This window comes from Simochromis diagramma, unplaced genomic scaffold, assembly GCF_900408965.1.
Source record: "Simochromis diagramma unplaced genomic scaffold, fSimDia1.1 OVJJ01000343.1, whole genome shotgun sequence".
NCBI lineage: Eukaryota > Metazoa > Chordata > Actinopteri > Cichliformes > Cichlidae > Simochromis > Simochromis diagramma.
Genome location: NW_024386831.1, coordinates 12973135 through 12989031, shown reverse-complemented (window position 1 = coordinate 12989031; position 15897 = coordinate 12973135). Strand labels below are relative to the sequence as shown.

General features: G+C 42.3%; 1 protein-coding gene across 1 annotated transcript; it reads left to right on the top strand.

Annotated features, from left to right (window-relative positions):
- The first annotated feature begins 5302 nt into the window (after positions 1 to 5302).
- marchf4 (membrane associated ring-CH-type finger 4) lies at positions 5303 to 15155 on the top strand. The gene is made up of 3 exons (XM_040027980.1): positions 5303 to 7266; positions 13312 to 13467; positions 14401 to 15155. Exons 1-3 carry the CDS (start codon positions 6835 to 6837, stop codon positions 14659 to 14661), a joined length of 849 nt encoding a protein of 282 aa, XP_039883914.1. The 5' UTR covers positions 5303 to 6834; the 3' UTR covers positions 14662 to 15155.
- The last annotated feature ends 742 nt before the right edge of the window (positions 15156 to 15897 follow it).

Genomic DNA, 15897 nt, shown 5'->3' with positions numbered 1-15897 from the left:
AGTTCCAGGGTCAAGTAAGAAGGTAAGCCCACATATTTCTTTTCCACAGAATACTCTGCACAAACATCTTCAAATTTTTAAAACTATGGATTCTCGACAGAAGAGGGATTAATGAGTTCAAGAACAGCAGAACATGTGAACGAAGCATCAGGAGATGAACCACACTAGAACAGTTCATGCAACAATCTGGGATCGACCGGAGCACTTCTTCAGCTTTAAATAGCAGATGATGATGAACAGGCGAGGAAGAAGGTGCATGAGCCTAGAGGGCAAAGACCCCAGGAGTAATCCTACCCCTGAAACACAAAGTCAGGGTTAACTCATTCACACACACTGACAGAGGAGAGACAGGGAGAGTTAAGAATGAGGAAAAGAGAAAATGTTTCATTTTTGAGACTTACTCTACTTAGATTTCAAGACAGGTCAAATTAAAATATACCAAGGGGCATTAAAACACAACAATGTAGCATTTTCATGGATATCAAAATAATTGCAGCATTCGTTGTGGCAGTCAGGACGCTGATTGCCTGATCCCTTCATGGCTGTCAGGTTCAATGGTTTAGGGTCTTGTGTTAGACTACCAATCACGCCAAGTAGACAAGGAAACCTTGCCTTGCAGGACTACTCACATGAAGTGAACACCTAAATCCTTTTTCCCCATTACTCTTAATTGTTTTGCCATATTTATGTACAAAATTGCATTGGTACTTGTACTTGAATTATTAGAGTCTTTTGGCAATGTCTGTGCACACAAAATGGGTTTATTTAATCAGCCAGTATTCAGACATTTTTTGATATGTGTGTCATGTCCCAAATTACAGATCCTGATTCGATTTTATGCAGAGAATGACCAGTCAAATTTTCAGGCTTTGATCTTTAATCGCTTTTGGTGTATTCATGTTCAGAAAATACCTCGATATGAAAGAACATGCTGGAAGTACCTGATGGAGTATTTTGATATATTAGCAATCATTGTATATGTTATAACATTTTTAGGCAAATCAAGTAGAAGCACAACAGTAATTTGACATAGAATTACCCATTTGTTTTATTCCAAGCGTGGTTCAGCTTGCACCAGCATCTGTCAGTTCATCTTCCTTTAAGGCATTTTTTCTTCTGATTGGTTACCTCTAACAAACCAAAAAGGGTTTCATTTAGTAACGTTGCCTATATTTTATATATGGCACTGCACAGGATCTGCGTGACAAAATATTGTAAAGAGCATAATAAGTCCACTTTAAAGATTTAAAGAAGCTTTGTCTGAGTCTCAAGTGCTGGGTGATGGGTATACAGATACATGTGTACAAATATGAGTTTTTTCCCAGAAAAACCATCAGAAAACAAATTTCTGAGTTCTCCTAACAAAATTCAGCACCAGAATTTTGTAGCTATAACATTTCCTGGTAAAAGGTAGAATGGATCCCAGTGAATAGCAGCAAATTCAGCAAGCCAACACATCATACTATCTGTTCAAAAAAACAAAAAAAACAAAAAACAGCTGAAGATGAAAAGAGGATAACTCCTGCAACAGGATAATAACCCCAAACACATCTAAAATTCTACAATGGAGTGCTTCAAAAGGGCCAAGCCATGGCCATCACAGTCCTCCAGCTGAAACACCATCAAAAAATTCACCTCAGAAGTGTAGTTCATGCAAGACAGCCCTAAAATCTACAGAGCTCGAAGAATTTTGAGGGAAGAATGGGTGGGAAAAAACCCCACACATGAACTAAAAGCCTCTTAGCTGACTACGAGCTGCATTTACAAGCATATGGTACTTGTCAGAGGGGGTGTCACAAAGCACTGGCCATGCACGCTCCCCAAAGTTTTGTTTCTGGCTCTTTTTCTTCATGGTTATGTTTGAAACTGTTAAAAAAAAAGAGAGAGAAAAAAAAGTTTTATTTCAAGTACTGAAGAAATTTCTTATTTAACTTCATGTCTTTTGAAGATAATGTCAGCCTCTTCTTCCTTAGCTATGTTTGATCAGCGCTTTAAAGTTTGTCTCAACTTACCTGCTGCTCTCTGGCAGGTAGCTCCATGCCCTCCTGGGTTTTAAATGCACCTTAGAACACACATGCATCAACACTACAATGAGTGGGTGGAGGGAGGTTTGGAGTCTTCTCTCACCCCCGTTCTCTGCGGCCTGCTGGAGCGGGGGGGCTGGGAGGAGGAGTTGGCCGTCCGACTGGGGTCTGGAGTGTGGGGCCTTCCTGCTGCTGCGGAGTCGGGGCGGTCTGCTTCTCCCCACCGCAGGGAAAAGGGTAACACCACCTGGGTCTGGGTGCAGTTCCCCCCTCCAAGGGGCAAGGGTACCTAGACCCGGTTTGTAGAGTACGCTTGGGGAGTGTGATCGTGTGTACAGCGTCTCTTCATGTCTGTCTCCACGTTGGTTGAGTGTGGAGTAAGTGCATATGAGAGCATGAGGGTGGGAATGGATGTTTGTATCTGTGTGTGCCTGCATGTCTGTGTCTATATGTCAGGTTGGGTATCAGACGCCACCTCTCTGGGGACATCTCAGGCCCTCCAAGGTTTGGAAGCCTATCTCCCCCCACCACCACTTCCCCTGCCAGTGGCAGACTCCCTCAGACATCGGTGCATTGGTGGTTCTTTGTGTCCGGGGATGGGCGTCCAGGTACACACCGGCTCACTCCTTGGCAGCTGCTTATCGGGGCCTGGAGCCTGGGGCTCGCTCGGGCCACTTCGGAGGTGGGGTGCCCCTGGCCTCTCGGCCTGGGGCTCGGTCACTCAGGCACAGCTGGCTGCCGGTGGAGCTCACTGCAACCCCCCCTGGCTTCTGCTCCGCGGCTGCTGAGTGACCCCTCATCTGGGACTCTCCTCAGCTCTTTCTGGGACAGTGGCGCGGCTGCCCCTCTGTTGGTCTTCCTTGGTCTCTTGTGTTCTGGGGGCCTCTGGATGTCTGAAGTTTTGATCTCCTCCATACCTGCTTCATGTCCTGGAGGACGGGGCAGTGGCTCCCCCACACCCTCTAGCAGATCATTACATGAAGGAACCTTTTAAAAAAACAAGCGCATCCATGCTCACAGGTGTACACACGGGTGATCACACCCACAAACTACACCCTTTTTGGCTCCTACCTCAAAGCACACTGTGTTCTGTTGATCTTATGTGCTGCACAATAATGTTTAATATTTAGTATTTACTGTCATATTCCCATATATCATTGTGATGTTGTTTATTCTATTACTCTTGTTTTCTTCTGCTTGTTTTCTTTTTTTTTTCTCAACAGGTGATCCAGGTGATCGATATATGCATTTTTTTTTCCTCTGCTTATTCTGTTGGTTTTTGTTTTTTGCCCTTCTCCCCCGTCCCTCTTCTCAGCTCTTTTTCTTTCCCTCTTTCTTTCTCCCCTTCTTTCCCCCAGTCAAATCTGTCCCGTATTCAGCAAGTGAAAATAAAATAAACAATAAAAGGTGAATCAAATGGACCATTACGGCAAGGCTGGGATGGTCAATTTGGTAAAGTAAATCCGTTGGGCATCTTTCTTCGCCTTTAGACAATAATTCTGATGGCAAAAGAGCCAAACGGGACAGGCAAAAAAAAAAAAAAAAAAAGTTTGTCTCAAAAGTTTAACCATTAACTAAGGGATATCTCCTACATCAGTGAAAGTCAGCTCTTAGCTATCTATAAGACGAAAACTGACTCCCAAACCAGATGTGATGCCACAAATCCTGCCTGGAGGTGTCGAGCTCAGGGGAAACCTTTCAGCAGAGGTGTAAAACTGAATTGTTCCCAGAGGATCAAACATACAAACATTTTTTTTCCAAGTAAAGTGGGACTTTTAAGAAAAGGCCTAAATACTTACTCCACCTCTGCTGTTATATAATCTTAGTTTGTGTCTGCTGTTTTTCTCAAAAAGTCCAAAATGACGGTTGGCTTATTTTCAACAGCACTTTAATCAGGCACTACTTTGCACCTGAGATGCGATGTAAGAGCAATCACTGGCAATTATCTGCCAGAATAGAATAGCAGCAGGAGTGAGAGGTGCCAGTTTAATGTGTCAGTTTACTGTTGGCAATCCATTAAATGCTCACCCCATGGCCACCAGCTTGACCACAGTCATACAAATTCTGACAACCCCCCCCCCCAAAAAAAACACATTTCAGTTGGCTGACAGGGTCCAGTCACAGGTGTGTTCATTTCAATTGTTCAATCAAGCTGCACAGCTGCCCTGACAAGCCGGATAATTGCTCACCCTTTGTCTACCCAGCTTCCCTGGAGTTGTTCTCTTTTGTCAAAAAAAATTAACCAAGGCAATTTTCTGAAGTAGCAACTTTAAAATACTTTGAGTATTTTTGATGCTATTTCTACTCCACCGCATTACAGCTAAACGTATTATACTTTTTATTCTGCTGCATTTGTTGGTAGTTAGTGACTGCTTTTTCTTAGATTTAAATTACTACCCAGTAGAATAAAAAGTATAAAGGTCCGAAGGAGCTGCATTAAAGAAAGTAATGAGAGAGGAACTTTGTATGTGAGGGTGGTGCAGGACATCTAACAGCGAGATAGTGGTGAGGTGTGTGGTAGGAGTGAGGAAAAGGAGAGCCTGGAGAGGTGGAGGTATGCACTGAAGTGATGAGGAAGTAGAAGCAAGACTGATGAATGGCTTGGATGTGGTGCCAGTGCCAAAAAGACGTGTCGGAGCTGAAGATGTTAAATTTTCATTGGGAGTCACCAAGATAGACAGAATTAGAAGTGAGTTTATCAGAGGGACAAGTCAGGTCGAGCGGTTTGAAGGCAAAGTTAGAGGGAGAAAATGTTGAGATGGCTTGGACATGTACAGGGTAGGGAAAGTTGATATATTAGAAAAAGATGCCAGAAAGGAGGAGAAGAGGAAGAGCACAGCAGAGAATCATGGATGTAGTGTAGGAGGACACGCAGAGGGTTTGTGTGACAGAGGAAGGTGGGATAGGCCCTATCCCATCTTACATCTCCCACCGCTTACATCTCACCCTATCAGATAGGGTGAGATGTAAGCGGACGATCAGCTGATCTCCCTAAAGGGAGCAGCTTAAAGAAGAAGAAAAAGAAACTACCCAGTAGTATAGTGTAATTCGAATGTGTCATCTTTAATGTCGAACTACCAGAAAACTCTTTGGCTCACTCTGAATAACATCTGTATATTATTTTGTTTAATTATTACAAATATTAATAAATCATCGTGTGCTCTGGGATTTGTGATGGAAGTGGTTGATGGATTGGGTTTTTTTTCTTCCACTTGGGAACCAAATGAATAATTGATTTTTTTTTTTTAAAGAAAACAGATTAAGACAGTCGTGCTATTTTTTCTTAAGATTCTCAGTATAATTTGTCTTTCACAACTTGGTTTGAACATTTGTTTTTTGCATCTTGTTATTACTATACTGCTTAAAATCAGACGCATTTTTAAATTTGTAATCTAACCCTGCACCTCCCCCTTTTCCTTGTTCATACTTGATGATTTGCAATATTGTATCCTCTTTCACCCTATTTATTATCCATGCCACACAACTGCACCATTTACCTGAGATATTACTAATAATTTCTGCTAAATTATTTGTGCTGTGTGATATTTCTGCTAAATTTGTGCTGTGTGATAACTGGATTCTTTAATAATTAAAGGGAATCCACAACTTTAGTTTCGCCTCTTTTTGCTAGGTGTAAAGGCAGAGAACACCTACCCCCTTAAAATAAGATAAAACAAACACCGGTGTCACCTTTAACTTAACGTCTCCTTGTATCCCTGAAACAAATAAGGAAGCATATTTGTCTCCGTCCACAGTTGTAGTAATGAGTTGGCTGCTTGCATCACTGTGCGGTGGTGACGTGTGGCGTCTGGGAGCTGTCCCAGGAATCATGGTGCTGAAGCTGCAGCACCAGTTCAGCAGCCAATGATCACAGGAGAATCCGGGGCTACGGATGCTTTCACCCGGAGCAGGACAGTCCGACCATCGCGTTGGATTTAAACGGACGGATTTAAACCCTCCTGCTTGCTTGGAAATTCGATAATTAGGGATGTAAACCTCACTGAGACTTGCCAGCGACCTGCAGTCTGGCTGAAAATCTATGGGGGGAAAAAAAATCCCGAAACTGTGAGTCGTGTAGAAATCGGTGTAGCTCGCCAGGTAAGACAGATTTTTTCGCTTCCCTAACATGGCACGCCATCGATCGACTTAACGTGGTGTGAAAAGCTTACAGGACGTCGACAGCTCCACCGGTTTTAAAGCGTGGCTTTCGTTGTTGTGGCTGGATTTTATTTTTAATTTCTAATTTTAAGATTGAGCGCTGACATTTTGTTCTCTATCTCAGTTCTTTGAACCAAAGGCAGATTTAAATCTTGGTCTCTGCACACGTCGCGAATCCGGAGGGAGAAGCCCGTCGAGATAGTTTATGTTGTAGAGAACAGGCAGACTATTAAGGCCATGAAATGACAGTGGACACTGAGTGAGCGGGCCATAACCTTATTACTTGAATGCATATTCCTATCAGTCTCATATTTGACTTTCCTCTAATAGCCGTTTCATTCATTGAACTTAGGCTAATGGCTTCAGACACTTGTTTGCATAGGAGGGATTTTTTTGCATTTTATATCCACACCCTCGTGGGGAGACAATAAAAAGCACCCAACCTAATTAAAGTGGATTTAAAAAGAAAAGAAAAAATCTTAAAAGGCTGCTTTGAAACCAAACAAGCGCTGGAAGACGCACCTCAGCCCCCACTATCCCATCCCACCACATATGAAGAAGTGTTTGCTTATGACGGGGACGCATAGAGTACATACTGTTTTCTTCCAGCACCTTTGGATGGTGCTGTGAGTTTCTGGCCGGAGACAGCCTGATGCTGCGCAGACAGGGCATGCTGAAGAGCCGCTGTTGCGTCCTGCTTGGTGACCTGAGGGTGCTCCTGCTCGGGCCACCGGCGCCGCCGACACCGCTTCCTCCGCTGACCCCCATGAGCGGCCAGGCTTCGGAAAGCCATGAAACAAGCGTCACCGTCCCCGAGAACAACAACACGTTAACGCGGAGCCACCAGCACCCCGGGGACCGAACTGCCCAGCCTGCTGCGGGAGCCACCGAGGCACCGGGTGCAGAGCGGCCGGTGGCGGGCTGGGTCGATGCTGCAGAGCTGTCGGCGGCCCTGCGCGGCTGCAGCAGCTCCTCCGATGACTGCTCAAAGGGCAAACTGGAGGAGAGGTTCTCTCTCACAAGCTACACGGAAAGTGGCTTCAGGACGCCTGTGTGCAGGATCTGCTTCCAGGGACCAGAGCATGTAAGTGAAGGAAAAATGTCCTCCTGCATGTTTAAATTAGATTAATGCCATGCAATGTCAGCCTCATCCATCAATTAATAATAACTCACCCACACCTGCTCTCCTGGGGTTTGTAACACAATGCAATCTGGTGCTGCTGCTCTCAGAGGAGCATAGGTTAACTGTAGCAACAAGTCCTTCCGCCGAGTGGCCGGATCAGGTGTTGGAAATGTTGCACATTTTGCAGACTTTTCATTAGATGAGGGTGCACTGCTCAGGTTTTATTTATACAGTGAAGAAAGAAAAACACTAGTAGTGTCTTGTTAGGGCAGCCAGCAGTGTTGGTGGTCTACAACTCAGCATGAGTCGCATTACAGTAACTCATCAGTTGTAGTTTGGCTGGTGCAGCACAATTGAGCCTTGTTCTAGCTACAAGATTTTCCTGAAATGTGTTCTTTGGGCTGTTTTTATTGCCAACTTTGTGGTAAAGAGTATAAAAGAGACCTCACATGATTATGCCGACATTTAAGGTTTAATGCTATTAACTATAATTACATGACACTTAGGTGCTTTTTTGTGTGGAAAATCGAGAATAGTGTAATCTTACTTTCAAAATTATTTAAGGAACAACCCCAATACTGGCAGCTGCAGGGCTAGAGAGCTCTCTGAGCATAGGGCCCCACTGCATCTTGCACTCATCCCATTGCATGGCTTGAAAAGACAGCTAAAGCTAGCAGTGGGAGGATAATGAAAGACCTTGTCCCAGTGGCTGACAAGTGTGGAGGATATGCAGGGATGCCGTAACAACTCATTATAGCCAAACACTGAATTCACATCGAGGCATTATATGCATGGAAAATAAAGAAATAAATAAAAAATACCTCTCAGTCTGCCTCTCACACACACCACCTGGAAACGGCAACATAATAATAACGTGCACAAAGCAGATGGAAGAGAGCCTTCAAGTTAATCACACCGCTTGCCTCCGCCTTTGGGGCCATATTGATGATAATGTCACAGTACATCAATCAGAAGAGGAAAATGTGAAAAGATGGCCACGAAGAAATAACATTAAATTATATCAGAGAGGCAGACACTTAGCAATTTGCAGGCACATTAGTTACACTGTTTGACAGAGCTTTTGAGAGCACGTTGACAAATATGTCACACCTCGCCTGTTGGTAGTGGAGGTAGAGAGGTTATAAAAAAAATAAATAAAGAAGCAAGATAACCGAGGTGTAGAACATCATTTTTTTATCCGACAGTCTGCACTCACAGTTGCTTTTCCTTTAAGCGGAAGATTTACTGCATCATTTCATGGTCATTGCACAGTGTATAGCCTATGATCTTTCTGTATTTCATCAACTAATTACTCCAAGAGCAATTTTGTGCATCATTCCACCTCTGAGCTCAGACTTTGTAATTATTACTGACATGGGGTCTAGTTATGAGATTGGAAGACAAGGCTTCATCCTTGGTTTTTTTTTTTTTTCTTTTTTCTCCCCAAACTCCATGGATAGTCAGCACATGCTGCACTGCATACAAAGCACTGCCTTGAAAATTTGCAGTATTTCCCATGGCCTCCTCCAACACATCTCATTAATGCTTCCTTGAGACATTGCAGCAAGTCAATAGCACTTGATTTCATGCTGTCTTATCATTATGCAAGTTTTTATCTTTTGCCAGCTTTCCTTTTCTTGTTGTCTGAGTTGTTGGCTTGGGTGAAGTCCAGATATGGATCTGCTGAGGTGTAAATGGGTACAAGGAGAATGAGGCTCCATTTAAAAAAAGAGGGATGAGTGGACTTTCTGTGTATCGCTCTGTGATACAGGCAGTGGGGACATTAGTTATCCTCTATTCTTCCTTAGCCTCCAGGATGTCACATAGACCAAAGCAGCCAGTATCTGATCTGACAACCCACCTCCAAAACACTTCCATCCCCAAGGCTGAGATAGGCGAGACAGAGTAAAGAAGGGAGTGAAAGACATCGCTTTCCTCAAGCATCCCACTAGAAAAGGGTCTTGAGTGCCTAGGAGAGGCAGCCATTGAAAAATGATTGCACTGTGATTTAATATGACACCAAACAATGTAATAAGTCCATGTAATCTGATACCTGTCAGAGTTATAAGTGCCGTTTTCCTTGAGGTGAGATTCACAACCAGAAGTGCTTCTGGTTTTAAGGATTTCACATTTTCCTTTTAAATTCAGGGAGTTCTATAGGGAATTTCCAAAAATGTGGATTTTAAGAGGTACTGGTGATTGTAATGGTAACTTTTCAGGTATGCCATGAGACAATGCCTTTTAAAAAGATCTCTCTGATATTACCTCCTCTCTGCAGAAACAAGAAACACTGAACACATAGTCTTGATAGCACAATTTACAGACTGTGGACTGTTTTGTAGAGTTGTTTTTCCTCTCTTGAATTTTATGGCCAGTTTGGTAAGGAAGAACCAAAGAATAACTCTTTCAGCTGACATATAAATTTATATATCAGCCTATGATTTATTTTATCAGAATTGACTGGAAAATATAATCCACTCTGTAAGACACATACTGCGAACAATATAATGAAAAACGAAGCCAATATCAGATGAAACTGCATGAATTCATGTCTTTCACCTCTGCACCTCGGGTTATTCATCTTTTTCTTCTTCTTTTTTTCTAAACAGCTAACTTGAGACATACATACTGTATTTCAGCCCACTATTGCTTCCTTTTAGCTAAAGGTCACTGAGAAGCTTTACAGAGCGCTCTCGGTAGCTTGCTTTATTCAGGCTCCTGCTTTCAGACTTAATCTCGACCTCGTCACTCAAAGAATGTGCAGTTTTCGGGTCATAGATTTTCCCAGGATACATTCGTGTTATGCACATACTTCAAAAAAGAAGTTTATTGTTTTTTTTAAGTAATGCAAAGGAAAAATTGTGGAATATTTTCCACGTACGAAGGTTACCGAAGTGCTCTTTGAGGCAATCCTCCTACTGTTGTCTTCACGTCAGTTGGATGTTGAAACTGTGCGGGTGCCTGTTGCTTGGGTAGAAATGTGTGTTTGCTTTTTCTCCTGAGCACAGATAATGCACTTGCAGAGTGTGTTGTGTCTGAGGCACAACAAGAAGCCTCCAGGGGTCACGTCAGCATCATTCTTTCTGTATGACCCCACAGTGCTGAAGTTTGCTCTGTTCCATCATATGTTGCTTGCCCGTTCGTTGGAAATGGGATATAAACAAGCTGCCAAAATGCTAGATTTTATTTATTCATTTATTTTTTTGGCATTGCTAAAGTCTGTTTTCAGAGGCTGTAAATTCATGAACATAAATTAGAAACCCTAGTTTCTCTTTTTATTCAATTACCTTTTAAAGAGTCATTAACCGCCACTGTAGGCCCGATGGTTCCCATAAAATCAGCACTCAGTGGAACATCCCTCTGCATATATTTTACGATCAGTCATCATAACTAAATAAACTTAAATATTATTGGCCTTCTGCCTCATTTTTCACTTATTGCTCTTATTTTCCTTGTAATTGGTTTAATATGGTTACGTTTATAGATGAAAATTTTTCCCGGCAGTTTTGCAGGTTCTTAAAGAAGAAAAGCCCGCGGACTGATTGTTATTGGGCATCATTGTACAAATCCTCCTTCATTCTGCTTCTGTGCGAGCCAGATTATCATAGCACAGCTTTTCCTTGCTCAGAGTTAATGGAGTTCACTTCCATTGATTCGAGACCCTTAAGAAAATGTGAATAGCCACCTCTAATTTATTTTTATGCCATTATATACATTGCGAGGGAATCCAATTTTCTAAGGAGAAAATGACTTGTTGGGAGGTGTTTTGGGAAAATGCAGCACAGAGATGTGAAATAACACAGCCATATCTTTTTAATATGTTGCTCCATTGTGTTGGGCTTTTTTTCACTGATTATTGCTGTTTGATCAACAAAAGGACATTTAGTTATCACTTTCTCCATGCGTGGGCTTTGGTGCCACGTTTGTTATCGGTCTCTCTTGCGCTCCCTCCAGCCTCGGTTGTATTGGAGTGATCTAGGTTTCGGCTCTTGGCTGCCATCAGGCCAGTCACAGTGAGTGGCCCGAGTCCCTCTGGACACGACAGAAGTGTTCTGGTCCTCCTGCCAATACACTCCCACCCTGGCCATCTGTAGATGGGCCTTTTCTCCCCTAACTCCCTGCTTTTTCCTCTCTTCTCTTCAACCAGGGTGCTGCTCCGTCTGTCAGAGGTGTCAGCTAAATAACAACGTGGAGAAATCATTTGGAAACTTGCTGCATTTTTTACTCTGTTCACTGCTTCGTACAATTTTTGCACTCAGGGTAGACATGGAGAGAAAATACTGAATTAAAAATACCTTAGAAATGCAGTGGCTCAGTTCAGAGAGGAAGGAAGGGGAGGGGTGTTGGGGATTTCTTTCAGCAGACGGCCGGCTAATTTCTTTTTGTTCATTCACTACAGGCTCTTTGTTCATTCTCATTAAGATTAAAATATCTGTACAAGAAGGTCTTGCTATGAATTTTATAGAGCCAAGTTTCTTAAGTGCAGGTCAGAACCTTAAAAAGGTGGCATGCCTACATCTTATGGGTCATCATCAATATCCAATATGACAAGATTAGTAATATATTTTAATGAGCTCAGAGCCTGGGGTGAGAGATTAGAAAACTCATCTGTTCCTCAGGCTAAATACGGCTTAAGAGGAATGTCTAGTGAAGAATATAGTTGAGCACATCTTGGTACAAAATGAAAAAAAAAACCCTGAGAGGTGTCAAATTTAGTGAACTTCATGGTTTCGCTGCATTTTAAGTATTTACGAGCCTTCTATATGACAGAGAGAGGGGAAGAAAGGAAAAACTAAATGCTTTGGTTTTCTGAAATCTTGTCACATCCAGCTGGATTGAAAACATGATGGAAACGGCTAAAAATAAGGCAGCTTGATCTCTGCTCCCTCACCTGACACCAGTGATGTTTTCATGTGGTTCACACGTCTGACCACCGAGCAGCCGTTCAGGGAGCGAAGGCAGACCTTTACTTCAGCTGCTTTAAGGTGGTAAAGTGAAGGTCATTTTTAAAAAAGGATATAAGAGCCACCTCTTTAAGATATAGTTCAGTGCCACCTAGAGTTTAATAAACCCGCAACACAAACATTTATTCGGCTGTCCGGTCACATTAATCATACAGTATGTGGCTGTCATCGTGCTGACAGAAGGGATTTGAAATGCCCTTTAACAACCTCAGTGACTAACAGTGCCTTCAAAAATGTCACTTTATGATGGACAGGATGTCAAGAAACCATCCTCTGATAACTAGACCAGATACTGGATCTAGCTCTAAACTGTTATGTGAATTGTAGAGAAATGTAGGTCGACCAGAACGAGTATTTTGAGCTTCTTTTGCATTTCTGTAAGTATAAAATAGTTAATGTCTATAGCAGCTCTACTGATGTCAAGAGCTATGGTTTGTCTGCTCCCTTTGTGCTGTATGCTGCAGCTTTGTTAGGGTTTGCTCTTTCACAGGTGCTTCGGTGACTAATCCTCCACTTTAGGCGGTACTAGTAATCAAGCATTTTGCCTGTCAACTAGGTGTAAGGCAAAGCTTTCATTTCACACCTGATCTGTTGTTCTGCTGTAACAGGCATGCAAAGTGCTCTGTGTGTGTGTGTGTGTGTGTGTGTGTGTGTGTGTGTGTGTGTGTGTGTGTGTGTGTGCCTAGCAGTGCACAAAGAGCGCTCAGAAAATCAATAAGCCAACACAAAGAAGTGCAAGAAATATAAACACAGTGTAACGCACTTATTATTGTATGTAAAGGGGTTACGTCAAGAGGTAAATAAGATGGAGAGAAAGGGTCCGTCAGCTGGTATTTTTTCTGAATCATAAATCACTTCTTAGAGTGTACTCAACGAAGGTAGTATAAGGCCATAAAATGGTCATCTAAACAATGTTAACCAGCCCATTAAATCAAGTTATATTCAAACCAGAGCAGAACATTTATGCATTTACTTTGGCTGAATTATGAGAAGCTCTTGTCATGGTTAGCAGGGACTAACTTATTCTGCCTGTTTCCTGCAGGGGGAGCTCCTGAGCCCATGCCGGTGCAGCGGGTCAGTGCGCTGCACCCACCAGCCCTGCCTCATCAAATGGATCAGTGAGAGAGGCTCCTGGGCCTGTGAACTCTGCTACTACAAATATCAGGTCATTGCCATCAGCACCAAGAACCCCCTACAGGTGAGCTGTGGGTGTTAAGTTCACCAATTCAGAAATATCACTGTGTATTTACAGCTCAGAAATTATGACCAAGTTGTTTGTTTTCTTGGTGATAATGGCAGTCTAACTGAACACTGCAAAATCTCAAATCATAGAACCTTTGTTATGTAATTAGGAGAATGACACCACTTATATGGAGTTACTTGTTTTCATGTCATATTTTGTTTGTTTTGTTTTGTTTTGTTTTGTTTTGTTTTTTTATTAAGAAAACACGCATTAACCGCAGCTCCAGCTGGTCTCTGATGACCAGCCAGTATATTTCTAGTACCAGTCCCAAGGCTAGATAAAGGGTTGGGGAGGGTTGCATCAGGAAGGGCATCTTTGCCAAATCACACATGCAGATCATCAATAAGAAACTGTGCCATTATTGCAGGAGGTTGGGGAGGGAGAAATGAGGAAGGAAGGCAGTCATGTTCAGAGGATGTTTGGGGTGGACAAAGGATGTTAAATATGGAGCTGCCAAGCAGGAGGAAAAGAGGGAGGACATGCAGGGGGGACTGGTGTGACAGAAGAAAATGCTAGGGATAGGGTGTGATGGAGACAGATGATCCGCTGTGGCTACCTCTAAAGAGAGCAACCCAAAGAAGGAGAATCTAAACTGAGAAATTTAGGGTGGAAAAAAATGAAAGCATCTGAATTAAACAGGCCTTTCCCCTCTGATGTTTAGAACAGGAGGATTGCAGAAGCAGATTCTTTTTCTGTGATTTGATGGGGTTATGAGAGGCCGCAGATTTCTGTTTTCGAGGGTGAGAGCGATGTGTGACTTCGTCTTTTTGTTGAGTTCAGCCTGATTAACTTATAATCTGAATGTTTACATTAATTGGTTTATGATTAGCTTCTCAATTTTCTCCTAAGCTCTACCGCTAATCCTTCTACTTCTTCTGCTTCTTGCAGTGGCAGGCTATCTCTCTGACAGTGATAGAGAAGGTGCAGATAGCAGCAGCTATCTTGGGCTCCCTCTTCCTGATGGCCAGCATCTCTTGGCTGGTGTGGTCGTCTTTTAGCCCGTCAGCCCGCTGGCAGCGTCAAGATCTGCTTTTCCAGATCTGCTACGGCATGTACGGCTTCATGGATGTCGTCTGCATCGGTGAGGCGCTAAGCAGTTGCGATTTATCACTTTTCAAACTGAATGTAATATTTGTACGTCTTCTTTGAATGGGTTTGAGCATTTTACTACTGAAAATTATATTGAGTGTTTTTCACTCTGGTCACATTAATTCATGAGCATTTAACAGGCAAAAGTAAATGTCAAAAGTGCTCAGGAGAGTGGGTAATTATACCTAACAGCTGCCTACAAATAACTGTAAATGCCACGGGCAGTTTCAGTGCAATTAATCCATACCACAAAGTCAGCTGCTTCATATCAATATTTGATTGCATTGTTTGGTCAATCTCTACGATTATTTGTTGTTGTCTTTATCGCTGTTTCTATATTCACAAGGCTGAGATGCTGCACCAAAGCTCACATCATAAATTAAACATGAACGCTGAATGTTCAAAATTCAGCTAAAGTGGCTTTCACTGCATACATTAAAATGCATTTCAGTCTATAATAAAAATCTACCGAGCCAAATTCAGCCAAACGTTAAAGACCATTATGTGCTGTCATAACACAAGAGGGATTTTGTTCTTCTATATACATATATATATATATATATATATATATATATATTTATTTATTTATTTTTTATATATATATATAATAGATAGTTGCACCAAAGGATTTCTAACAGTTCCCTGCATTTGTGCGTGGGCATCCAGATTGAAATGTATAGCATTTAAGCCTGCTGTCCTCCTGTGGCGCTCAGAGGCCCACATGTTTTGGACAACTGTGTGATGGCATCTTGCATTAAGGAGACTCTAAGTGCCACTGCAGTAGACAGCAGGGTGTAAGGAAGAGGTGATTGATTGCCTCCGGTTTGGTGCTGTGGAGGATTGACTGTAGAGTCATTAACGGTGCACTTTACAGAGATTAACTTGTCACCTGGTGGATGTTAAAGAGCAAAGACCTGACTTTCACTTATCCACAAAGTTAGAGAGGGAGAGGAGCAGAGTCGAGGAAAGCTGGCAGAATTTTATAAGTAAACTCCAGCTGCTGCAACTGTAGTCATTGGCTTGTTAAACAGCAATATTACATTACTGCTGTAATAAAGTAGTTGGCGAGCAACTAGCAGACTCCTTGAAGATCAATATGTAGTGGTAACACTTAATAATCTCCTACTTTCTCCTTTTTATAAGCAGCATTTAAGCAAGTAATGCCATTAAAATGCATTTAATGCCGTTACAAGGAGATTTAAAAGCATTCAAGTGTTTGAGTGCACAGTATTTTTAATTATTACGATGCCTCCTATTTAGATATATTTTATTTAAAATATGTATTATTTTGTTACT